The sequence below is a fragment of the Schistocerca americana genome, chromosome 4, assembly GCF_021461395.2.
Source record: "Schistocerca americana isolate TAMUIC-IGC-003095 chromosome 4, iqSchAmer2.1, whole genome shotgun sequence".
Classification (NCBI taxonomy): Eukaryota; Metazoa; Arthropoda; class Insecta; order Orthoptera; family Acrididae; genus Schistocerca; species Schistocerca americana.
In genome coordinates, this window is record NC_060122.1 from 273886918 (window position 1) to 273913228 (window position 26311).

Genomic DNA, 26311 nt, shown 5'->3' on the forward strand with positions numbered 1-26311 from the left:
GAGACCATTATTAATAATCACTGCCAACTCCTCAGTAATACCTGACCATGTCCCAACACTTTAAAACGCGAGTTCATCTCTTCATATACATCTGCTAATTCGTGTGAATCTTTCTTTTCCCCAGTTGCTAATGCTTTGCTATGAGAGGCAAAGGACATGGCTCGAACCACTTCTTGCATGGATAAAACATTATACTTCTCCTGATTATTTTGTGAAAGATCATAACCTTTTGAGTTACAATAACGAGAAACCTTCTCACCTAGTAATCTAGAATTTCTGTCTTTCAACTTCTATGTTTCATGCCCACTTTGTTCCTTTAGTTCATTTTTACATGCTTGCAGCACTAATCTGAACTGTGCGGACATACCTTCAAGCCATTTGTTTCTTTCTTCCTCCCATTCCTTAATCTTATGCTCTTTCTTGGCCCTCTTCTCATCTCTTTCCTTTTTGACCTCCTCCTGTGCCCTCTGGTGTGTAACAGTGCCGTTTTGTAGCTGTACTGAGCCCAGAAGACATGTTGCCTATTACTGTCCAAACAATGTGGTCACGTGGATACTATTGATGATACTTTAACCTTAACTATTTTCTTGTACAACTGCCTTTACAGAATTCTCTTAATACAGTGGACCTGCTATGCAGTGCCACGATCTCTAGCCATGTGATTTCTTCTCCATCTGTGGAGGATTGATGACCAAAAGAGAGCTTTGTAGTATTCAAGCTATGAAATGACTTAACTACTTTTTAAAGAACCCATCTATATTTTCTTTCTCTATTGTAACAGTTACAACATTGGGTGAACAGATCTCAAGCCAAATTACAACAGAACAGAAGAGAATGACATTTCTCTCCATCATCTGTCAGCTGTTTCTGGGCGCTATCATTGTAGGCAGCACCTCCTGTTCTCTGCCTTCCAAAATGCCACCGAGCCATGACGCCAAAGCGTAAGAGACCCCTTCACAGCAGGTGGAGATGTTCAATTGCCATCATACCTTGGTATCGTTTTTTGCTCACACGTCTCACTCCAGCTGTGTGTGTTCATCAAACCAGTGCATGCACAATGGAAAGTTATCTACATGCTAACTAACCTAAGCAATGTTTTCACATGAACATCTTTCATCTCAGTGTGAGGAAGTGGTAGAATATCATGTTACATCACATATCCCCCCCCCTCCCCCCCCCCCTCGCACTAAGATGAAATATGTCATGTAAAACTACTTATTTAACTAATTACAGTCAATTTATAACTTTCATCTTTTTTAACTTATCGTTGTGATTAAACTTAAAGTTTATTAAAATCAAATTCAAATTCAGTTTTGTTCTTTCACAATACGAAATTTGTGTGTGCATATTTCTTTGTTCAGTCTTTTCGATTTGCGATTACTAGGTTCAACGGCAATTGCATTTCCATTGTGGTTACGTCTATCCTCTCTCACTTTCTTAAACTACGATTGTCATCCAGCCATTTTCTAATTACATTGCTAGATTTTCGTACATGGAGAAAACCCATAAGAGATTTGCCCTATTTGACCAGGCTCAATCATTCTTTCAGTATTTCACTCAAAGGTAATTTGCATCTCACTGTTCGTAAATCATTGTTTGCAATATTACAAGGTTCTCAAATTAATTGAGATTGGAAAGGTTTATGTCTTTAATTACCATACAAGGAGACATTTTCCTCTACACATCTTCCCACAATTTTAGAGTCCAGATTTGTGATAAGCCAACATGTACAGAGACAAATATTCAAAGAACCGATCATTGCCCAGGTAAGTCTATTTGATTTCAACTATTTTGGAGAATACTTAATTTGTGTTACAAATGATTGCAATACAGTTTCCTACCTTTGTAAGAACTGTGCTTACACCTTTTCCTTCAGATGTATACTGTGTTTATACTATATCGTCTTTGTGACGCAGATGTCCCTCTCCTTCCCCTCTACACAAAAGAAATGGTACAGGCCATTCCTTCCATTGTTTCATCTGACCAAGGATTAGACCATCCCTTCTGTGAGTTCATCTATCCTTCTTCTTTCCCATGTCTGCATAAAACTGGATCAACCTCTTCTTAGCAATTTGAAATTTTATCCACAGCTTACAAGCCTTACCCTTGTAACTTCCAGTGACAAAGTTTCTCAGTATCCTGACGACCTTACCTCACTGTTTCAAACATACGTTCCCTAACTCGTTTTATAACTGTCATAGCTGGAAATGCCACACTTAAGAAAATCTCCAGGGCTGGTATGTTTTGGTCGAATGGATTTCACTTTTAAACCCAACATTTCGGCCCCCTCAGCATAGAACATTTTCAAGGGGGATCATAGCTTCTTTAAATGTCCAATTCACACCCTAGCTCACTAGTGACTGCATCAAAATTCTGTTTACATTCTTTCAAATTGTGCAATACAGAGCCTGTATGCATGTTATCTTTTTCAAAGGTAAATCACTCAAGTTCTATTCAGAATGATTCTAAGTTTGTCCTTAAGTTGTAGGTACTCTTCTCCATAATTATAAGACAAGACACCTCTGCCTAATACACATCAGTTGTTTGACTTCATGTAAAAAGATATATGTTAATATATATCATATTTTTCGTATCCTTTAATGTACTAAAGCAACTTTATTGGAGATAACATTAATCATTTAGACTAGTTTTGCTCCTCATTTGTTAAACAAGTGATTAGCTCTCTGCTGCAATCATTAACAAACATATGAATTTATCACAGCCCAAGGTCTTTCTTGTTCCACTATTTTCTTTTCACTGATATGTCACAGTCTCGTTTAAGGACAGATATTAGCTTCCTTCCATTACCCCTAAACCCTCCATTTATTTCACGTTACTATCATATACTTAAGATCATAATACCAGTGGTCTTGTAACTTACCACAGTGTCAAAAAGATACTGTCTATGCCAGTACGTCATATGTATGTTACCCTAGGTTACTTGAATTGTCTCTTGGCTTTACCTGTGTAAACAAGTTGTAATTACCATAATGTGTCATGGATAAGAGAAGGGTTTCAGCAATAGAAACATGTGAATCTTGACAGGGGGAAGACAGAACCAGTACTCCTGCTGGAGAAGAATGAAAAAAAAAAAATTAAGAATAAGTGTGTTAGTACTGAAGAAATGAAGAATACAGATCCCCAAAGACAACTTCCCATCCCAACCCTCATCTCAAGATACCCTGCATAATGGGTTCTTCACTGAGACACAGGAGAACGAAGTTTGGCCAATGTGCCGTGCCGTACAGTATGGACTGGTCTTGGTTTCACCCAAAAAGACCCCAAAAATGATTCTGACTTCACTCCTATGGCTAGCCAGTAGAGATTGGGTAACAATAAGACAGTCATCAGTAGTAATTAGCCTTTTGATCATCTGTCAGTAAGTCAGTGGTCTCTCATGGTATTTCATCACTGTGAAACATAAGTATCTCCATACTTAACAGTTTACAGTACCTATTTAATATCCTATGTTACCCAAAGTCCCCTATAAAAGAAACTCGAAACACATACTTTACTCATAAGAGGAAAGGAAAGGTAGAAAATCCCATGTACAAAACATACAAAATTACCTTTCTTGTACTCAAACAGTGCTTACAATCCGTAGTAATGTATGTTTTTTGCACCCAGATAACAGGCTTCTCCTGTTATTTTCATGCTGCAAGATAGAATAGTAAGAACGGGATGTAAATTATAGACAGTAGGATAGTTGAAGAGGAAAAAATTGCTCTGTGGAAAACTACATATGAAGCAATGAAGCAATTAACTGAGACTGTTAACAATCCACTGAATTTGCAGAGGGTGCAAATCCTCCTGGGGATTTGAATTTCTTTAATGCAGCAGTGTTGTACAAGCCCTTTTTCTGAGCAGTCTCTGGGTCTGCTAATACTGTCTTTGGATACGGTATATCCAGCACCTTGAAAGGTTCTGTGTGTCTTTGAAAAAAATTACTTGTTCCTCACTTTAGGTTAGAACTAGGGAGGAATTCCTGGACTAATACCAAGTTATCAACCTGGAATGCAAGTGTAATTGCTTTTGCAACGTATTTCCTTAATCAGCTTTCTGCTTATTCTTGCAAGTTCTCCTTCACTATATTATGTTGTTCTTTGTGTTTAATGGGTATTGTAGGCAGCCACTTAAACAAGTAACAGTGGTTCACCAATAAAACTTTTATTCCTTTATGTACTACAGGTTAAGTAATACTACGGTGTTACTGCAACTGATCCAGCACTAATGTTTAAGTCGCTTATTCTGACAGCTGATTTGTAAAAGTTAAACACATGATTCCCTAGGCTTGTAACATAATGTAAAACATTTTCTTTAGCTTTAGCCAAACATTAAATAAAAGGTAATGTGGCTATAGAGCCTCGGGTAGGTAATAACAAAATCAAATTAATAGTACAATAAAGTAACAAGTATAACTAAATGTATTTCTATCACTAAACTGAATTTCAGATTCTTTACAAAGCAGCATTTTAGTGCTTTTGATTATTCTCTTCAACTTTAAACTTATGCACTGCTCCTGAACCAGTGATTATATTTAACACTAGACTTTCTCGCCCCAGCGGATGAAAACAGATGAACATATAATAACATTCTTTATATTATGTAAATGTGTAAACTTTTTTGATTAAATCCAGTTTTATTTACAAATCAGTGAGCAATAAACACTAGCTTTGCCTCAAGTAAGTAATTAAGCTAAATATAACTGTGTAACTAAAATAAATAAAGATACTTTTTTCAGATTTTTGACTGGTAACATGAGGCATACAACATTCATAGATTCATAACATCCTCTAGATTATCTTATTATAAACTCCTCCTGGATCATGAGAGAAAATGCATCATAAATCTTTCCCACCTAAGTCTCTATTTATTATTACACTTCTTCCTGTAAGTAGGATGTCTGATGCATCATAGACTTCACTGCTTACATACTATGTAATTATGATGTAAAATGTCTCTCAGATAATCCATAAGGCACACATACTTACTGCCATAAACCTTAAAATACAGACACACATTAATGTCACTATAAGTACTGCCTCCACATACACTATGTGATCAATAGTATCCGGACACCCCCAAAAACATATGTCTTTCATATTAGGTGCATTGCGCTGCCACCTACTGCCAGGTACTCCATATCAGCGACCTCAGTAATCATTAGACATCGTGAGAGAGCAGAATGGGGCACTCTGCGGAACTCATGGACTTCAAATGTGGTCAGGTGATTGGGTGTCATTTGTGTCATTTGTGTCATATGTCTGTACACGAGATTTCCACACTCTTAAACATCCCTAGGTCCATTGTTTCCGTAGTGATAGTGATGTGGAGACATGAAGGGACATGTACAGCACGAAAGTGTACAGGCCGAGCTCGTCTGTTGACAGACAGAGACCGCCGACAGTTGAAGAGCGTCGTAATGTGTAATAGGCACGTATCTATCCAGACCATCACACAGGAATTTCAAACTGCATCAGGATCCACTGCAATTACTATGACAGTTAAGTGGGAGGTGAGAAATCTTAGATTTCATGGTCGAGCAGTTGCTCATAAGCCACGCATCATGCCAGTAAATGCCAAACAATGCCTCGCTTGTTGTAAGGAGCATAAACATTGGACGATTGAACAGTGGAAAAACAATGTGTGGAGTAACGAATCACAGTACACGATATGGCAATCCGATGGCAGATTGTGGGTATAGTGAATGCCCGCTGAACTCATCTGCCAGTGCGTGTATTGCCAACAGTAAAATTTGGAGGTGGTGGTGTTATAATGCGGTCATGCTTTCCATGGAGGGAGCTTGCATCCCTTGTTGTTTTGCGTGGCACTATCACAGCACAGGCCTACATTGATGTTTTAAGCACCTTCTTCCTTCCCACTGTTGAAGAGCAATTTGGGGATGGTGATTGCATCTTTCAACACAATTGAGCTTGTGTTCATAATGCACGGCCTATGGTGGAGTGATTACATGATAACAACATCCCTGTAATGGACTGGTCTGCGCAGAGTCATGACATGAATCCTATTGAATACCTTTGGGGTGTTTGGGAACGCTGCCTTCGTGCCAGGCCTCACTGACCGACATCGCTACCTCTCCTCAGTGCAGCACTCCTTGAAACCTTCCAGCACCTGATTGGACGTATGCCTGTGAGAGTGGAAGCTGTCATCAAGGCTAAGGGTGGGTCAACACCATATTGAATTCCAGCGTTACCAATGGAGGGTGCCACGAACTTGTAAATCATTTTCAGCCAGGTGTCCATATACTTTAGGGTGCTTACACAGCTCAAATATTCAACATCATATTCATTTGAGATTGAATATTTTTCAAAATTAGGCTTAGGAACAACATAAACTTTAGTCTACTCATTAGGACATGCACATTCTCATTTAAATGCCACTTCAAATTGACTCAAAGTCTTAAACTTATTTCTGCATTTGGAACTCCAATTTACTGCTTCCCGTTGTAATTGTTTAACAGTAAAGTTAATTTTAGTGGTATCAGCCCAACCCTTGGGTAACATTTCTTTAGATTGCTTCAAAAAGGCAATTGGAAGTTCAGAAACATGTGGTTTGAACTTCAGAAATTCCATTTGGTGTACTACAATATTGAACAAAGAATTAATTGTAGCACTTGTGGATTCAGCTTTCTCTTGTACCTTTTGTTCAACTATCTCCCGTAAACATTCATCCAAACTAGTCAAAGTATTTGGGACACCAATTACTTCACCAAAATCTCTACTCTGCTCTAAAACTTATACTCATTTTGCTGTCTATGAGATTTGATTATGTCTTCAAATTCCTAGGTGGATATTTCCTCTATATTTTTCATCTGACCATTTACCTCTTAAAACTGTTCTAGAATTTCCATCCTGAACAAATCAAGTAGCTGTTCTATTTCAATCTGTAACTCCTTGGGAAACTTTACTAAGGTAGCTTCAGTATAAGAAATCTTATCTACTTTTGTAGATACCTCCTCTAATCCTTGTCCATGGGAATTAATGTTATTAGGTAACTCTTATTTAGTGGTTCATATTATCAGATAATTCATCTTTAGTGGATTTCATACTATCTATTAATTCCTCTCCTTGTGTTTGAAGGGCTTTAACATTTTTTGACAGTTTGTCGAATGTTTTTAGTTTTTCTCATATTTCAGCTAAACTGCTTTACATGTTGCAGGTGGTAGGTGGTGTACTGTAATTATAGCAATATATAATATACTCAGGAACCCTGAAACCCTTGGATTCTGTTTTACTATCAACACCAAGAATCAGTAGAACGTACATTGACAACACTTCATGAGCAGATCACCGCAAAAAAAAAAAAAAAAAAAGGGGGGGGGGGGGGTCAGGCATACCGCATACTGCCTCTGCATTGTGTATGGATGAAATGATGTTGCCATCAGCCACTGTGTAATAATCACATAGTTAGCTGACCAGATGCTGCACTGCAAAGTGTAGTGAAGCTGCTGCAGAGTCACTCTCGGAGATCACTGCTGCACATGTAGCCTCAGAACCATCATGCCAAAATCTTGCATTTTGTAAACATAATATTTATGACTCACATGTCAACAGTTATTTCAGCACTAAAACATTTCATTTTTGACCTGGTTGCTGTAGTTAGCTAATCTTGTTTATCCCTTCTGTTGCTGTAATTCAAACTTATTTGGTTTTTACTGAATCATAAAATTACTTCTTTCTAAAAACTGTAATAACATTTGGTGACATTACATCGTGAGCTCATCTGTATCGTCTTTGCTGTTTACTTCGGTTGCTCTAGGCAGCATCATATTTTCTTTGGTTATTTCTTGAAAATTCTTCTTATTTGTGGTAAAGCTCTCTTCTCTTCATGTTGTGCGCATAGGGCACCAAAATGGCATTTAATGGTGCCATTCTATGGCTGCCTGAGCCCAGAAGATGTGTTACATGTTACTTCCCAAACGATCTGTCACCTTGATGCTATCTATCATACTTGCACCTTAACTATTTTCTTGTACAATCGCCTTTCCAGAATTTTATTGGCGCAGTTGACCTGCTATGCAGTGCCACCAACTCTTGCCCTGTGACTTCTTCTCCAACTGCAGAGAATCGAAGGCTGGAAGAGAGCATTGTAGTATTCAAGCTATGAAATGACATAAATTCTTTTTAAAGAACTTTTCTGTATTTTTTTGCTCTAATGTAACAATTACAGCATTAGGTAACAAATCTCTTATTCATTAGAACAGCATCTCCAAACCAAATCTCAAAACAAAACATAACAGAAGAGAATGGCATTTCTTTTCAGCCTGTTTCAAATGTTTGTGGATCTTGTAATTGTAAGCAGCGCCTTTTGTTCTCTACCTTCCAAAACACTATCAAGCTGTGACACAAAATTATAAGCGATTCCTTCACAGCAGGTGGAGATGCCCAATTACATTACACCTTTGTAATGTTCTGGGCTCGTGCATCTCTCTCTGACTCTGTACATAGATCAAGCCAGTGGGCACACTGTGGATACTTCTCTAAATGCTAACTATCGGACAATTGTTTTCACATGAACATCTTTCCTCCAGTTGTGAGGAATATTGTGTTACACCATTTCTAGATTTTTTTCTTTTCATTTTGTCTCCTGCTCTTTCCTATCTGCCTCCATACATGCCAACAATTTTGCTATTAGATCCATTTTGTCTGCACTAAATACTTTCAGCTTCAGTCTTCATTTCACTCTCTCCAAACTGAATCCAAATAGATATTCCTAAAGAGTTATTCACACATTTGTGATTTAAATGGTACACATTTACAACAAATTACAGCGGTCCACAGCACTAAATAGAAACAGCCGGCACAACCACAAAAGCAAACAACTGTATCCAATGATTGCTAAAAACAGCACCTTGCTGGGTCATAGGGTTTACCCGACTTGGCTTTCTTCATTGTGTACAGCTGATGGTCAATTTTTCTGGTTGATGAAGATGAAATTCCATGTGGTTTCAGTCCAGACAGGGTCACTAAGTGCTTCTTGTCTGTCATCTCATAGCTTCGGCTGAGTCTCACTTGCGGCCACCACAAGACATATCCTGCGACATCTTGTTCTTAGACTTTCTCCAAAATTTATTGGCATGTACCCTGTTACATATATGCCATCAGACTAAATAGGGGTCATCAGCCTCACTTTGACCTATGAACGTAGAGGAATTTCCTCTATCCCAGTAATCATTGCCCTGTAGCTACTTTTCCAGAAGCTCCCAAGTCTGACCATTGGATTGGACAACAAACACTGCAGTCAGTCACTGCACTGTCACCATTCGCTTTCTACCATCTCCTCTGTAAACAACACAGGACCACAGTCTTAAGTGAAACAGGATAAGAACATACTAAGGATCTCCCACGTCACCTCCAACTAGCCGGCAGCTCCACACTGTGTTAGGTGGCCTCTTACCAAACAGTCCATATACACTTGCTAAACAGCAATACCCATCTTGAAAACAGGCAGCAAATCAAGACTCCCCCCTCCCGCACACAGTAACCTACCTCCAGAAATATTGAACATTTCTCATACAGAGATTATAACTTGACTGTTCCCTGACTACAGACTTCTGAACACCTGCACCCTACCTCTGCCCCAGAGGGCTCAAAACTACTACTGCGTACCAATAGTGCTGCCTCCCACTTCCTTGGCTTCATGAGCTCCTCACAGCTCCACAGAATTACTTTCACATGCAGTCACAATCGGCCTCCACTGCAGAAAGTAGGCACTTTTATTGGTCGTTTCCTGTTAATGCTCATGGTACTACTGCAAAGTGTTGCTGTTTACCAAGACTTTCAGTAGTTTGTACCCGAAGGGTATTAAGAAACACCAGCCACCTGGTGGAAGCCATTCACCTTTCAAAACAGCCAGGTCAGGGCAGACCATCTCACTTTCACTGGATTAGTGAAACCCTCCCCTTTACCTCCAGGCTGGAGAATAGCTACTGTCTCATGGGAACCAGAAAACTGTCGTGGACATTCACAGGAGCAACCAGTACTGGTTGACGGGATCAGCCCAGAAATGATAAGTTACAAGGTTTGCAATTAAGTGATGACAGACATTTCCACGAAAGTGGATTACTCTTGATAGAGTTGTGAACTTCAAAGGAACTAATTTTTTAAAGAATACAGTTATACTGTAACAAGGTACCACATTGAAATAAATTTTTCACTTCATGTTGTTGTTTGAGTATTAATTATGAAATAGGGAAAAAGATTTTCTGTGTCACATTGCAATGTGTTTTTCATAACATCGTAATATACCAGCTTTGCTATGTGTTAGATCTGCACAACTACTTCTTCAAAAGTTTAGCATTATATCATCCTTTCTGCTTGCTCGTTAGCTGATTATTATGTCTTTTGTTTGCTGAGTTGTGATCAATCTTCAAATGTACAATTTAATTTTAATTCTTTATTTTATTCTGCAAGTTGAGGCAGGAGAAAAATTCGAGAGTATCATTTAGAAGAGGAGACATAGATAGTGCTTGAAGGAAAAAGACTGAAAGACTTGCAGTGCATTACATTCTTGTGCAGAGATATGAGTGAATTTTGTAAGGGCATATTTTCTTAAACTTATCCATTCTCCCTTAGGTACTGACTACAACATAGCTTGTCCAAGCTCTGTTTTTGTATAATTGTTATAATTAACATAATTCTCATACATTTCTAGATCATGTTATTGTAATGAGGAAAGGTGGTTACCCAGTAGCTGTGAATCATTCTAAAGACCAGGAACCCATGAAGCAACTTATTGAAGACCTAATTATACCACCTGACAGCAAAGTGTAAGTGTGTGCAATGATGTAGTTACAGTGTTCATGTAGTAAACCTACTTCTGTCAAATTTTAACTACCAGAAACAATTATAATGGTTATTTATTTCAGGATCCTTGTACTGGCTTTTCATCGAGGTTGTTATACACTAAACTGCAAACGTCTGCGAGGTCATTTTGACATGATGTGCAAAGGACTTGAAGCGATGGGATATGCTGTTGTACCTGTCTCTTTGTCTTTGTGGTCAGATATTCCTGACTATGAGAAAATTCCGTACCTTATGCAGAATATTAAATCAAAATGTGATATGACAAATAGTGAAATAAAATTAGTTCAATAAATGAGACACAGTAAAAGCTTATTGCAAGAATTTTGTGTTCATTTCATGAGTCGGACCCTGATCTTTTAAGTTTTGGAGATGAACATCTTCCAGATGAAATAGTGTGAACTTGTCAAACACTGCTACTACACTGTTGAGGAGTTCATGAAGGATGAACTGAACATTTGAGCAGGATGAATTTACATATAGTCTTGTGTGTAAATGTAGCTGTCCTTCACAAAAGGGAGGAAAGAAAAATAAAAGTTTATATTAATGTTAAAATTCTGTGTACCAATTAGGCCTAAGTTATGTTATCCATTGTTTTGACATGTCTCCTGGACACTAATCATATGATTAGAAATTGTATGTTATGGGATGAATAAAACACTATTCACTTATTAATAGGGAAGGGAGGGTGGGGGTATCAACTGGACAAGTTAGTTGTGGCCAAATCAAATCAACTGTTAAAGGAAGTAAATAAAACAAAAATTAATATTGTGCAAGAGTCACAGTAAGCTAGACAGCAAAAAGAACCACATTTACTTTCTGTGTCAAAAGCATCCACATACAACCTGCATACCTAACTCAAACTAGAAAAAACTATAAACATTACAAACATTAAACAACAAATGATGGAAGGAGTAAAAGTAGCAAGTCATCAAATATTTGAGGTAGTGAGCTGGTGTTTGGCTTATAAGCAAGACTGAGAACTTTGGTAGCTTTCAAACAAATCCTTCTTCAGAGTTATTTAGTACACATACCCTACATAGCTACATTGCCCTGACTATGCATTGCGCCAGCACTGCAGCCTTACTATGCTGAGAGGTTGTGCCAGGTGAAGTGGACAAGGAAGTAGGGAAAGGATGGGAGAATGGTGGCTGACAGAGGTGCAGGAGATAGAATGTGGCACCAGTGAGCATTCTGGCCACAGACAGGGGTAGCTGTGCACAGCTTACACTGATGTGGGGCAGTGGATTGAGAGGGGGAGCCTGTGGAAAGGAGAGTGTGATTGTAGTATAAGCGGAGTTACAGTCTTGGGGCAGAGGTGTACATTGGTGTCCACCAAGAACTTTCCATTACCAATTGCAGATGAAAACTTGACAACCAACAAGTCCATTGATCATAGCTGAGTCTATGGTGCACTAGACTGGAAGTATATTAAATTAAAAGAACTGGGCTAAGGTCTGCTCTGCCCCACATTCACGGAATATAGATTCTACACAATGGTCCCACCTTTAGATATTAGTTTTCCTTCTTGTGACACCAGTTAGTTGAATGACTTCTAGATAGTACATTATTCTGTGTGGGAATACTGAAGAACGGCATACAACCTGTTAACTTTGGAAAATGAAATTCCAAGTTACCACATATGGTGCATTCTAAAGCCATAGATGAATCTTGAGAACAGGAATGTATTACAGAGAAAACAAATCATGGACGTATACCATGAATATCCATATTTCAAACATAATTTTACGTATTGTTGGCGAAGAAACAATACAGCATAAGTAGCAAAATAAGAATTTTACACGAGAGACAAAAAATTGTCTAAACTGCATAATACATTTCACAGCGGCGCTAAATTTGCGACATAGGACTACAAGGAAATATTGGATCAAATAAAAATGTGAAACAAAAAAAATACGCTTTAGAAAGCTTAATTATGGCACATACGCGGAATTGTCTCGGTATTTATGCCATGATCTGTTACTTACGCGTTATTTGTTTGTCAGTTTCCCGGCACGACTTGACACATTTATGTTGGTATTTGGTGCTGAGAAAGCTAGTAGGAACACGTTTTGGAGCATTAATCATTTTTTTATTGAAAGACTTCATAGAAACATTTGAAATAAATATACTGTTTACATAGTTCCGATAATGTATGCACTTTTCTTCAAGAAAAATCCTTGTCACTCAAAGCAGCAACCGAGAATTACACTGCACTGATACTAGTCATACAGTTATCTCAGCGATAATTTTCATTCATAAGGAATGTTGTCATAATAACTACGACAATCTTTAGGAAGAACAGATTTAAGTTGTTGTAAATGATCCCATTTGGATTTCTTGATTTTCAGTCTTTCCTTGTATTGTTTCGGGAAGCAAACATCTCCAAGAATTTTCCTCGGATGCCTCGGTAATTCTTGCCATACCTCATTGAAAGAGAACTTGTAGTAAATAATACTATTTGGGCGGTACAGTAGTGCCCTCAGATCGGTAACTGTAGGCTCATTTTTTACGGCTCTTCCAGGCCTAATTGAGTCGTACCGCCACAAACTTTTCTCTGATAAAGAAGGAATAATGTAGGTAATGGACTTCATATGGCTGTGGCTTTTTTCTTGCTTCTTTAGATATCATAGCGTATTGGCTAGGAAGTGTAACTTCGCGTCCTTTAAGCTTGCACTCAGTGGAACTGTGAATTGAAGCACATTCCATCTGAGTATGGCCTTTCTCCAAAAACTTTTGTGTAATCAATACTCCAGCATCAAATACTAATCTTAAAAGAGCATTAGATAATATCACATTTCTGTTCTGATATGTGCAGCTGTCAGAATACAGAATGACTTGAACGGGATTTTCCTTAATCGTTCTGGATAGGGTGTCCACGATGCACGAGGCAAAACACGATGCAACCACGTCACCTTGCGTTTCATCGAACCAGTAAATACTGCATCATGACTTTCTAAATTATACATTGTAAAGTTATGAACAGCCAACTTTATTTAATAACAAACTGCACTTGCACTTAAAAATGGAGCTTCTTTCACGGCCTGTAAGTCCATGGTGTGCACTGAGCAGAGCTTCTGCTGGGCTTCTTTCTTGTCAGCATTTTTTTGCGTCCTTGCCTGCTCTTTCCGTTCTGTGTGTTGCTTCCACACGTCTTCACTCAAGTTACCAAGCCTGTAACTACAACACAACTGGTCTTTCTTGGGAGAAAATAAGCTAATATTACCATCTTCTAAAATCAAGTTAAAGGTAGCCCGACTTAATGGTGAAACCTTCTCCACATGACATTTTTCCACATAGAGTCCATACAGCTATTGTTTGGATTGTAGAATAGGCTCAAGGTACAACTTCGAGGAGGATTTCCTGCAGTAATGTGATGGAAGTTTCGGAAGAGAGTCCAGGAATTCTTTCATGAAGGTTCTCTCATCTTTCTTCTTCATCTGTTTGATTCGAGGTCGTGACGATTCTGTATCAGGACTTACCCTATGTGTGAAATTACCCAGCCATTATTGGACAGTCCATTCTTTAATCCCAAGAGTATTGAGAAACATCTTTTTGCATACTTTATGTTCCCCAGCTCATATTTCAAATGATAAATGAGCATCCCTTTTTTCCTGGATTCGCCAGTGTTCTTCCCTGGATGTTTGGTTGGAATTACGTCCACAAGGTTGATAACGCAAACCTTCCTCTGATCCCATGACATCATTTCCCAAAATGTGTTAAATACTGCCTGCTTATCATCAGCAGAAAACTGATGACACTTTCTTTGAACGGATTTTTGGCACATCTTCGAAGTACATGTTGGACCTAATTTTTGTGCCTCTCTTGGAGTATCATGAGTGTTTTTACCAATTCGACATCTTTTGTATCCAATATACGCCTGTCCACGCATTCTCAGAATTTTATTGGCATTTTTCTTCCAATCTTCAGGATGTGGTTTAGACTTCCTTTTCCTGTCACTGCTTACGTCACCATAAAATTCTTGGCCTTCACTGTCAGCATCATTATTGCTCAAGTGATCTTCTGATAATTTATCTAGAGTGTCTGGCAAACAATGAGCACCATCGCATAGCAATGAGTGTATGTGCTGTCACTCTAGTGGAAACTGAGTGAGTAATATGTACCATGCTGTATGTCATTGTGATGTTGTTTACTTTCTAGAAAGCCTTTGTCAAGAACAGATGTACGAATTTGTTACATGCAATATGTATTTTTCTATACATTGGAAATTAATAAACAATGTTGAGAATATTTACCTGTAAGTGGATTTGCTTTTTATTTGACAATTTAAATTTGTTTATTGAGGAAAATACATACCTAAAGCATTAAAGGAATATATACAGACACTAAATTTAGTTTAAAAAAAATAATGAAATTTGAAAGTGTCTTTGAAAAAGTTGATAAGTAACTAAAACAGAGTGAGGGAGAATCTTTAGTACTGTGGTGATGACAGATAAAGTATTCTGACATTTTTAATATACATTAATGGAAGAATCTTTTTTATTGTAAAAGCAATCTATCAAGTCATTTGCTAAAAAACTTATTCAGTTGCAAATATAATTGGAGAAAGATATTGTGCTCTAAATTAGCAGAGAAGGTGAGTTCCCTAAGTTTATATTCTGAGCAAATCAAAGCAATATATTCTTCTGATATTTGCACCCAGTGCCACAACACACATGCAGCTGTAGAGTTGCACAAAACTAGTGTAGATATCATCACATCTGCTGGTTGGCTCATCAAGTTGTCAGTATCAGTTCGTGCACATCATTATTTCTGGCAGCCACTTTCAGCTTGTTGTTCAGACAATGCTTCTTAAAAGATGAGGTGCAGTTCAGTCTAAACCCTAGCTATTTTGGAGTTCCACAATGTTTCCCTTGTTTTCTTCCCCGGGAGATCTTTAAACTACTTTGTGGCTCTCTGATCCTCAGATGAGAAGGACGTAGTTGAGTTTTCAGTGAATTAGTTCCTTTCATAATATGTAGAGATGGTGTCTAGGGCTGTCAACCGTTGCTTCACTATTGTCTCACATTTCTTGCCTTGTGAAAGAGTTGATTGTTCATAAGGATGTCAAAGATGGCACTAACGCACTTCCATGACATGTCACTTTATGTGTTTCCTCCACCTATTTGTCCATAGTCAGTCCCAATTTATTTAATGTGAAAGGTTTTTTAAAAACGTGTTTTTCTGCCTTTAGGTGTCTGATTATCTTTTTCTTATCTTAGATGTTCAAAGAAACTGCTTTGCCATTTAATAATAGCTGATAAGCAATCTCATTTGCTTTTCACATTAGAATAGGTACCTGCTTGGTTGGGGCTACTGTTTAGGTTTTCCGACACCTTCTGAAATAAGTGGCTGCTCCTGCTAATAACGACTCATCAACTTTATCCATTGCTCCTTCTGAACCTGATACATGGGAGGAAGTACAAGTGTTGTTTGAAGAGTGTGCTTGCTATAAAGGTTTTCATTGTAAAGTTTACAGTATTCTTTTACTATGGTATCTGTTTGTCCTTCATAGGCAGCTTGTTCTGAAAACTCTTCGTGTAGTTTCCCATTGAGTAATATTTGACAATGTCCACAAAGCATGTACATTCATTGAGATTTTAGGGATTACATTAACTGCAGCAATACCAATGGGTGGGGGAGGGGAATGTTAGGGTTGTACTTAGAATAGAATATTTTTATTCCTCTTTCAGTATTTTCATACAGTGGGCTTCATGAAAGTTTACAGTGGTGTCAAGTTTAATACAATAATCGACTAAAATTAATTATAAATAAAACAAATTATACAGTAAACAGCTTATTTAAGATTCAAAATTTTTTTTATGGCTGAGAAAAAACATACATTTCTAGATATTCTTCAGTTGAAACTGTATTTTAGCCAAGTTTCTAATATGCTCTTATATTTATTTAGCAGTACTGTACGAGCTGAGTATCGTAGCTTACTGAAAAATTTTATATTCAGTTATTTATAATTGTTATGGATTATAGCAAGTCTTGAGGAAGGCAACTCCAGTTAGTGACTATTTTTGCCATCGTTCCCCAAATCCCTCAACATGCAAACTAACATTACATCCTTAGAAAGAACCGCAGTCCACCACCTAAAAAGTGATCCTGACCTTATAATCCTACATATGGACAAAGGCTCCACCACTGTTCTGAACCGCAAGGATTACCTGACAGAAGGACTCAGCCAGCCATCAGATATACCCACTTACAAACCTTGCCACAATGACCCCATTCCAGAAATCTTGCAGGATTTGCAGTCACTCCTCAAATCCTTAGGCCCATCCAAGAACCTCTCATCAGAGTCCATCTCTCTTCTCATCCCTACCACTCCCCACATTTCTACCTTCTACATGCTGCATTAAGTCCATAAACCCAACCACCCAGGATGCCCCATTGTGGCTGGTTACTGTGCCCCGACTGAGAGAATCTCTGCTCTCATAGACCAATACCTTCAACCTATTATCCAGAATCTACCCTCCTATATAAAAGATACCAACCATTTCCTCGACTGACTCTCTGCAGTTACTGTCCCTTTACCACACAGTGCCATGCTCATCACTATTGATGCCACCTCCCTTTACACTAACATCCCTAATGCCCGTGGCCTTCCCACTATTGAACACTACCTTCCCCCAACACCCGGCGGATTCCAAACCAACAACCTCCTTCCTAGTCATCATTACCAACCATATCCTCACCCACAATTACTTCTCCTTTAAAGGCATTATGTACAAATAAATCTGGGGTATGGCTGTGGGTAATCACATGGCACCATCCTATGCCAACCTATTCTTGGGCCATCTAGAGGAACCCTTCCTAAACACCCAGAATCCTAAACTAATCACTGGGTTCAGATTCACTGATGATGTCTTTGCGAGCTGGATCAAGGGTGAGGAGACCCTATCCACATTTCTCCAGAACCTCAACAGCTTCTCCCCCATTTGCTTCACCTGGTCCTACTAGATATTGACCTCCACCTCAACGGTGGCTGCATCAGTACCTCTGTCCACCCCCGAGGGTTAGAATAGGCCTGCAGTATTCCTGCCTGTCATAAGAGGCGACTAAAAGGAGTCCCATACGTTTCAGCCTTTATGTGTTGGTCCGCTCTTGGGTGTGACCTCTATCCTTTCCAAATTTCTGTTGCTAGTGCATGTCATTTGGGGAAGGATGCCTTACATGGTGTTTTTTGTTTGTCCATCATGCACCAAGATCTTGCATGCTACTTGTTGTGTAGCGGGCTTTGCACCCAATGTCTTATGGGTTGCCTTCTTCTTATCTCCTGTGTCATACCATCCTTTGCGCCCACGACAATTCTGGACCATTTTGGCAATCAGTCCATCATGGTGGGGTTGTCATGTACCCTCTTGCTGGTAACCCCCTGACAACACAGGGATCACACTGCTGACGCCAGAGCTGAGACCTCCCCGCGTATGCCAGGGAGTAGGTGCTCATCCTTCTGGGGCACCAGGACTCCTGGCAGTGACCATCCTGCCAGATGGTTCTTGCTGAGGCTGGGTGGCACTTGTGGGGAGAGTCCCTGGTCAGAGTGGGTGGTATCTGGGCAGATGACCCACAATGAGATGGGTTAAATCAAATCAAGCTTGTGGTTGCTCGGCCCCAGCAGACTCTAAGCTTGTACGAAATTAATTCGATGCTGCGACCTATGATTCCCGATCGTTCCCCTACCTGGCTACGCCTTGGGAGGGCCTTAGGGTGACTCAGTCTCAAGAGCCATATTCACCTCGGTACCTAGTTTGCTGCAGGACTGATGCAGAGACCTTTCAGGCAACGAAGCCCTAGTTTTTCACAGACCACATTGAAGATAGGTTTGGGGAAGTGGCAGCATTGTCTAAAATGTGCAGCGGGGTGATTTTGATCCAGGTGGCCTCCCCAGCCCAGTCGTGGGCATTGCTCGCATGAGACAAGAAGGGTGACATCCCTGTCTCGATTACGTGCCATAAAAGCCTTAACATGGTCCAGGGTATTATTTTTCATCGAGACCTCCTTTCGCAGTCAAATGAGGAGCTACACGCCAACTTAGAGCGACAGGGTGTCCACTTTGTCCGGCATGTGCATAGGGGACCCAAAGAAAACAGGGTAGCTACCAATGCCTTCATCTTGGCTTTTGAGGGTGACTTGTTGCCTGAAAAGGTCAAGGTGATGGTTTACTCTTGTGACGTGAAACCATATGTCCTTCCTCCCATGTGGTGCTTCAAGTGCTGGAGGTTTGGCCACATGTCATCTCACTTTACCTCCAGCACCACATGCAGGGATTGCAGTCATCCTCTGCACCCGGGTGCTCCATGTGTGCCTCCTCCCACGTGCATCAACTGTGGGAAGCACCACTCCCCCTGCTCACCTGACTGCCCTGTTCTCCATAACGAGCGACGAATCATGGAAATAAAAACCCTGGACAGGCTCACCTATCAGGATGCGAAGAGGAAATATGAACAGCTTCATCCTGTGCAGATGACTGCCTTGTATGCTGCGACTGCAACTTCGTTGCCCCCGGTGGCGACGGCTGTCCCTGCGTTTGTTAAGCCACCAGTGGGCCCTCAGGGCTGCCCTGGCTCTCCCCTCATGTCTGTGATGGGGGAAACTGCTTCTTCTGGTGCTCCAACCCCCAAACTGTCAGGGATAACAGACCCTGCCCCCCCCCCCCTTCGGCTTCTCTCACGCTATGGCATCCTCCAGCGTGACAGCTTACCTCAGTCAGTGGCTCAAGGCGCTTGGAGCAGCAGATCGCAGAGCTTCCTGCTCTTTGTCTGTCCCTGGCCCTCCTTCTGAAACTCCCTCCCAGATTGCTCCTAAGGAGCAGCGGGAGGAGGAGAGGGAGAAGAAGAAGAAGAAGAAGGACAAGGATGATTTGCAGGTTTTGGCATCCCCCGATGACCTCAATCTCACCTCTTCCTCAGACATGATGGTCCTCGATTCAGGCTCTCCTTCGTTGGCGGTAGATGACCCAGCAGTGTAACCTGCCTCCACAGTCCCTTAATGCCTTTTTCGACCGAGGACAATGTCATTCTCCAGTGGAATTGCAATGGTTTTTTCCAGCACCTTGCTGAGTTCTGACAACTTCTCAGCCTTCACCCTTTCTTTTGCATTGCTCTCCAGGAAACTTGGTTTCCGGTGTTGCGAACCCCCGCCCTCTGCGGCTATCGGGATTATTATAAGAACCGGGCAGCTTATGAGAGGGTATCTGTTGGAGTCTGCGTCTATATCCTTAACTCTCTTTGCCGCAAGTGCGTCCCTCTTCAAACACCTTTAGAGGCTGTCGCTGTTAGGGTGTGGACGCCACAGGCTGTTACTGTCTGCAGTATCTATCTGCCACCGGATGGTGATGTCTCACACCATGTATTGACTGCGCTGATAGCCCAACTGCCACCACCTTTTCTGTTACTGGGCGACTTCAACGTCCATAACCCTTTGTTGGGTGGATTGGTGGCAACAGGCCGAGGCACTGTCATTGAGCAAGTGTTGGCACAGCTCGACCTTTCTCTGTTAAATGATGGTGCCTCCACACTTTTCAGTGTGGCAAATGGCACGTACTCAGCCATTGACCTTCCAGTATGCAGTCCTGCCCTTCTACCATTTATCCTAAGGAGTGTGCATGACAACTTGTGTGCTAGTGACTACTTTCTGATCTTTCTGTCACTGCCCCAGTGTCACTCACCTGGGCGCCTCCCCAGATGGGCTTTGAATAAGGGTGACTGGGACTCGTTCACCTCCATAGCCACTATTCAGCCTCTTTCTAATGACACCATTGATGTGGTGGTTCACACGGTCACCACCACCATTGTTTCTGCAGCGGAATCTGCAATTCCCTGTTCTTCTGGGTCCCCTCGGCAGAGGACTGTGCCTTGGTGGTCACCAGAGATCGTTGAGGCGATTTGCGATCACAGGTGGACCCTCCAACGTCATAAACAGCACCCGTCACTGGACCGCGTAATTGAATTTGAGTGGCTCCCTGGCCGAGCCCGACGCCTTATTTGCCAACGGAAGCAGGAGTGCTGGGAAAGGTATGTCTCCACCTTTGGTATCTGTACCTCTCCATCGCAGGTTTGGGTCAAGATTAGGCAACTCTATGGCTATCAGACCGTCGTAGGCATACCTGGGCTTTCCCTGAATGGACCAGTCTGTACTGACTCCGACATGATTGCAGAACTCTTAGCAGAGCATTATGCTCAGAGTTCTGCTTCTACAAATTATCTGCTGGCCTTCCGCTCCCTGAAAGAGTGGTTGGAGCATCAGAGCCTTTCATTCCATACGCGCCACCCTGAATCGTACAATGCTCCATTCGGTGAGTACAAATTCCAAAGTGCCCTAGCCACTTGCACTGATATGGCTCCTGGGCCGGACCGCATCCACTATCAGATGCTCAAACACCTCTCGGTGAACTGCCAGCGTATCTGGGTTGAGGGTGAGTTCCCGTCTCAATGACGGGAAAGCATCATCATCCCCATGTTGAAACCTGTCAAGAACCCACTGGAGGTAGAGAGCTACTGCCCTATTAGCCTCATCAATATTCCGTGCAAGTTGCTCGAACGCATGGTGAGCCGGAGGTTGAGTAGGCTACTTGAGTATCAGGGCCTTCTGGCTCTGTCCCAGGGTGGGTTCCGTAAGGGCTGCTCTGCCACCGATAATTTGGTCTGCATGCAGTCTGCCATTCGTACGGCACCCAGCTCACGCTATTCGTCCATGAGACTCAGAGGGTCATAGACACGGGTTCCCAGGTAGATGCTGTGTTTCTTGACTTCCGCAAGGCGTTCGATACAGTTCCCCGCAGTCGTTTAATGAACAAAGTAAGAGCATATGGACTATCAGACCAATTGTGTGATTGGATTGAAGAGTTCCTAGATAACAGAACACAGCATGTCATTCTCAATGGAGAGAAGTCTTCCAAAGTAAGAGTGATTTCAGGTGTGCCGCAGGGGAGTGTCATAGGACCGTTGCTATTCACAATATACATAAATGACCTTGTGGATGACATCAGAAGTTCACTGAGGCTTTTTGCGGATGATGCTGTGGTATATCGAGAGGTTGTAACAATGGAAAATTGTACTGGAATGCAGGAGGATCTGCAGTGAGTTGACGCATGGTGCAGGGAATTGCAATAGAATCTCAATGTAGACAAGTGTAATGTGCTGCAAATACATAGAAAGAAAGATCCCTTATCATTTAGCTACAATATAGCTGGTCAGCAACTGGAAGCAGTTAATTCCATAAATTATCTGGGAGTACGCAATAGGAGTGATTTAAAATGGAATGATCATATAAAGTTGATCGTCAGTAAAGCAGATGCCAGACTGAGATTCATTGGAAGAATCCTAAGCAAATGCAATCCGAAAACAAAGGAAGTAAGTTACAGTACGCTTGTTCGCCCACTGCTTGAATACTGCTCAGCAGTGTGGGATCCGTACCAGACAGAATTGATAGAAGAGATAGAGAAGATCCAACGGAGAGCTGCGCGCTTCGTTACATGATCATTTAGTAATCGCGAAAGCGTTACAGAGATGATAGATAAACTCCGGTGGAAGACTCTGCAGGAGAGATGCTCGGTACGGGCTTTTGTTGAAGTTTTGAGAACATACCTTCACCAAGGAGTCAAGCAGTATATAGCTCCCTCCTACGTATATCTCGCGAAGAGACTATGAGGATAAAATCAGAGAGACTAGAGCCCACACAGAGGCATACCAACAATCCTTCTTTCCACAAACAATACGAGACTGGAATAGAAGGGAGAACCGATAGAGATACTCAAGGTACCCTCTGACACATACTGTCAGGTGGCTTGCGGAGTATTGATGTAGATGTAGATGTAGATTTGCCGACAGCATCTGGTTGCCATCTTTTTTGACATGTGGAAGGCATATGATACAACATGGCGACATCACATCCTCACCACACTTCATGGGTGGGGGTCCAGGAGAATGGGGTTCCACAAGGCTCTGTCTTTAGTGTCTGCCTCTTTTTAGTTGCTATCAATGGGCTTGCTGCATGTCCGTATCGGTTTCTTTGTATGCTGATGACTTTTGCCATTGTGGATGCTGAACAGTAGGTGCAGGGCGCTATCCGCAAGGTGCAGTCTTGGGCTATATTGCGTGGCTTCCAGTTTTCGGCCGTCAAGACTTGCATCATGCATTTCTGCAGGCATCACACTGTTCACTCTGAGCCACGGATTTATCTTTACGGTGAACCTCTTGCTGTGGTGGAGACGCATCGGTATTTGGGATTGCTTTTTGATGGCCGGTTGACTTGGCTCCCTCATATTCGGCAGCTTAAACAAACATACTGGTGCCATATTAACACTCTGTATGTTGCTTGAATCACACCAACTGGGGTGCGGATCGGTCTACCCTTCTACAACTTTATCAGGCATTGATTCAGTCCCATCTCGATTATGGGAGCCTGGCTTACGGTTCGGCATCACCTTCCGCGTTGCGGTTGCTTGACCCCATACTTCACTGCGGGATCCGTGTTGCAATTGGCACTTTCTGCAAAAGCCCTGTAAACAGCATCCTTGTGGAGGCTGGTGTCCCTCCATTGCGGATCCAGTGCCAGCGACTACTGGCCGCTTATGCTGCACATGTTTGTAGTTTGCCCAGGCATCCAAATTACTGTCTCCTGTTCCCTAACTCGGTCGCCCATCTTCTAGAATGGCGGCCCTGGTCAGGGTGTATGATCGCGGTTCGCATCCGGGCTCTTCTGTCTGGGCTTGAGTTTTCCCCTCCCCCCCCCTCTTTTCCGGGCCCATCTACATCTACCACTGTGGTATGTGCCCCACCCATGCCTTTAGCTGAATTTGGCACAAGGCCCAAAAGACTCAGTCCCAGCCGAGGCCCTCTGGTGATGCTTTCTTTCCATCCTTGCCGTGTTTCAAGGTTCTGCCATAGTCTACACCAACAGTTCAATGTTTGCTGGTCAAGTTGGGTATGCTCTTCTTCTTGGGGAACAATCTGAACAACACTCATTGCTGGATGGCTGCAGTGTTTTCACTGCAGAGCTCTCGCCATCTCTCGTACCCTAGAGTATACGTGCTCCTGTTCAGGTGAGTCCTTCATTATCTGTAGTGACTGCCTCAGCGGTTTATGAGCTATCAACTTGTGTTTTTCTCGCTCTCATCTGTTGATGAATATCAAGGAGTCCCTCCATACTCTTGTCTGTTGCTGCCGCTCCGTGGTCTTTGTGTGGACCCCGGGTCATGTCGGCATCCCGAGTAATGAACGGGTTGACACACTGGCCAAACAGGCTGTTAATGCACTGGCCCTGGAGATCGGCCTTTCGGAGTGTGATCTCCAGTCAGTTTGCAGCACAAGGTCCTTGGTGCCTGGAGTGATGAATGGTGCATGCTGCTTTCACCAAACAAACTTCGGGTTATCAAGGAAACTACAGGTGTGTGGTGCTCCTCCATGCGAGCCTCTCGCAAGGACTCAGTTGTTCTCTGCCAACAACACATTGGCCATACCTGGCTGACACACGGGCATTTATTGCGCCGCGAGGACCCGTCTCTGTGCTGCTGTGGATCAGTGTTGACAGTGGTCCACATTTTGTTGGACTGTCCACTTTTAACTGCGCTCAGGCAGCAGTTTGCGCTGCCTGATACACTCCCTGCACTTTTAACGTATGACGCTGCCATGGCAAGCTTAGTTTTGAGTTTTATTCGCGAAAGGGGATTTTAGTGCTTGATCTGAGGGTTTGTGTCCTTTTTTTGTTGAGTCTGGCCTTTTGCCTACAGTTTTAGATTGGGGTTTTTAGTGTGTCTCTTGGTGGTTGGCTTTTCCTTTTTTTGTTCCCATGGTTGACCAACCACTGTAACACTCTGTGTGTGTTTTTAACTCCTTTTCTGGTCTTTGTCTATGTCCTTCTTGTTCTGTGTCATCCCTTGTCATCTGTGTTGCTTGTTCTTTTTCTTCTTCAAGGGTGTTTTTGGTCGTGGAAAAAGGGACTGATGGCCTTTGTAGTCTGGTCCTTTCAACCCCCACAAACCAACCAACCTCTGTCCATATCAAAGCTACTAACCACCAGCAATACCTCCACTTCGACAGCTGCCATCCAAGAAGTCCCTTCCATACAGCCTAGCCATCTGTGGATATCTTTAATCCTATACCATCAAACTGATAAGTCCCCCTGCATCACTGTCCCATATTTTCATGTGTTATTTCCCGCACCTTTCTGGTACTACATGATCTTGTATCTCATTCTAAAAAACCCTCCCCACCCCCCACTCTTTCTCCGTACTATCCCAGTTTGCACCCAATAATTCCACCTCTTCCAGTTATATTTGATATCTCCTTCTTCGCGCTTGTCCACCCTCAGATCTGCTACCTATATAATTTTTTCTTTGATTCATTGTGACTTCGCACTAATTTTAGTGAGTTTTCGCCTTTTGCTATTGTCAACTCCCTCAGATTTCATCATGTTTCCCCTTTTTGCATCCATTTCATCTTTCTTGTGATTTTTTTGTGGTATTTTTGCGAATTTTTCTTCATTATTTAGGTAATTTTTCGTGTTTTTTCCACCACCATGGATCCTTGCTCTTTCCATCTGCGTCAGTACAGAAAATTTTCCTTAGCCCTAGCCAGAACCCAGTACCACGTACAGTTTCTGTGTTGTTGCTTGGCTCATGGAATCCCCCCAAATGGTCTTACTATCAAATTACTCGTCTCCGGGTGCCACCGTTCCTTTCGCAATGACTTCCATCTGTTCAGATTCTGCCAATCCTTAGCCCTTATCAATGTAGTCCTGCAAAACTATATCAACCAAACCCAAACCTCCTTGCATTACCTACTCTTCATCCGTAAAATTCTCCTGCTATGCAATCCCAAGTTCGTGAATCCCATAACACACACTGAAACTCTTGCTTTCCAGGAACTAGAGCAACATGCACAACGCCACCTCAGAAAGCTCTCCATCCTTCTCACTTCCTGCTCCTGCATTGGATTACCAGTGTCCACCACCTCTAAAACAACCTCCAAACCTCCCCCACATCCCCTCACAGCTGACAAACCCTGTCTCACAGACTTACTACATTTACCCCACCTCCCAAAACTCACTCCCACCACCACACAGAATCCAGAACCAAAACAAACTCAAGACACAGTCATGAACCTTTCCTCCAGAAGCCTTAGCCCCACAGAAATATCAGTCCTTGCCAAAAATCTCACTTTTTGCCCCGCTCCCAAACTCAATCATGCAGGACTTGTTAAAGACCTTCTATCCGTCTCCTGGTCCCTAAAGAGGAAACACTTTTTTGCCACCAACTGTACCAGTCAGACTCAACCAAAGACCAGTGGTGAACCCAGACTAAATCAGTTCACTCCTTCATCCAACCGTGATCCACCTCCACTGCCCCCAAATCAGCCCCTGTTAGCTATCCAGAATTTCTTAACCTTGAACCTTGCGTCACCATCATTCCCCAAATCCCGCAACATGCAGACTAACCTTACATCTGCAAAAAGAACAAATGTCCACCATCTAAAAAG

At 41.9% G+C, this 26311-nt stretch overlaps 1 protein-coding gene across 3 annotated transcripts in view; it reads left to right on the forward strand.

Annotated features, from left to right (window-relative positions):
* LOC124612893 overlaps positions 1–11138 on the forward strand; it is a 94647-nt gene extending 83509 nt beyond the window's left edge. For all 3 annotated transcript variants that reach the window (XM_047141354.1, XM_047141353.1, XM_047141355.1), the window contains 2 exons: positions 10675–10789; positions 10889–11138. In XM_047141354.1, coding sequence (XP_046997310.1) covers positions 10675–10789; positions 10889–11117 — 344 coding nt within the window. In that variant the 3' untranslated portion in view covers positions 11118–11138. The remainder of the gene's footprint in view (positions 1–10674; positions 10790–10888) is intronic.
* Positions 11139–26311: the final 15173 nt, after the last annotated feature.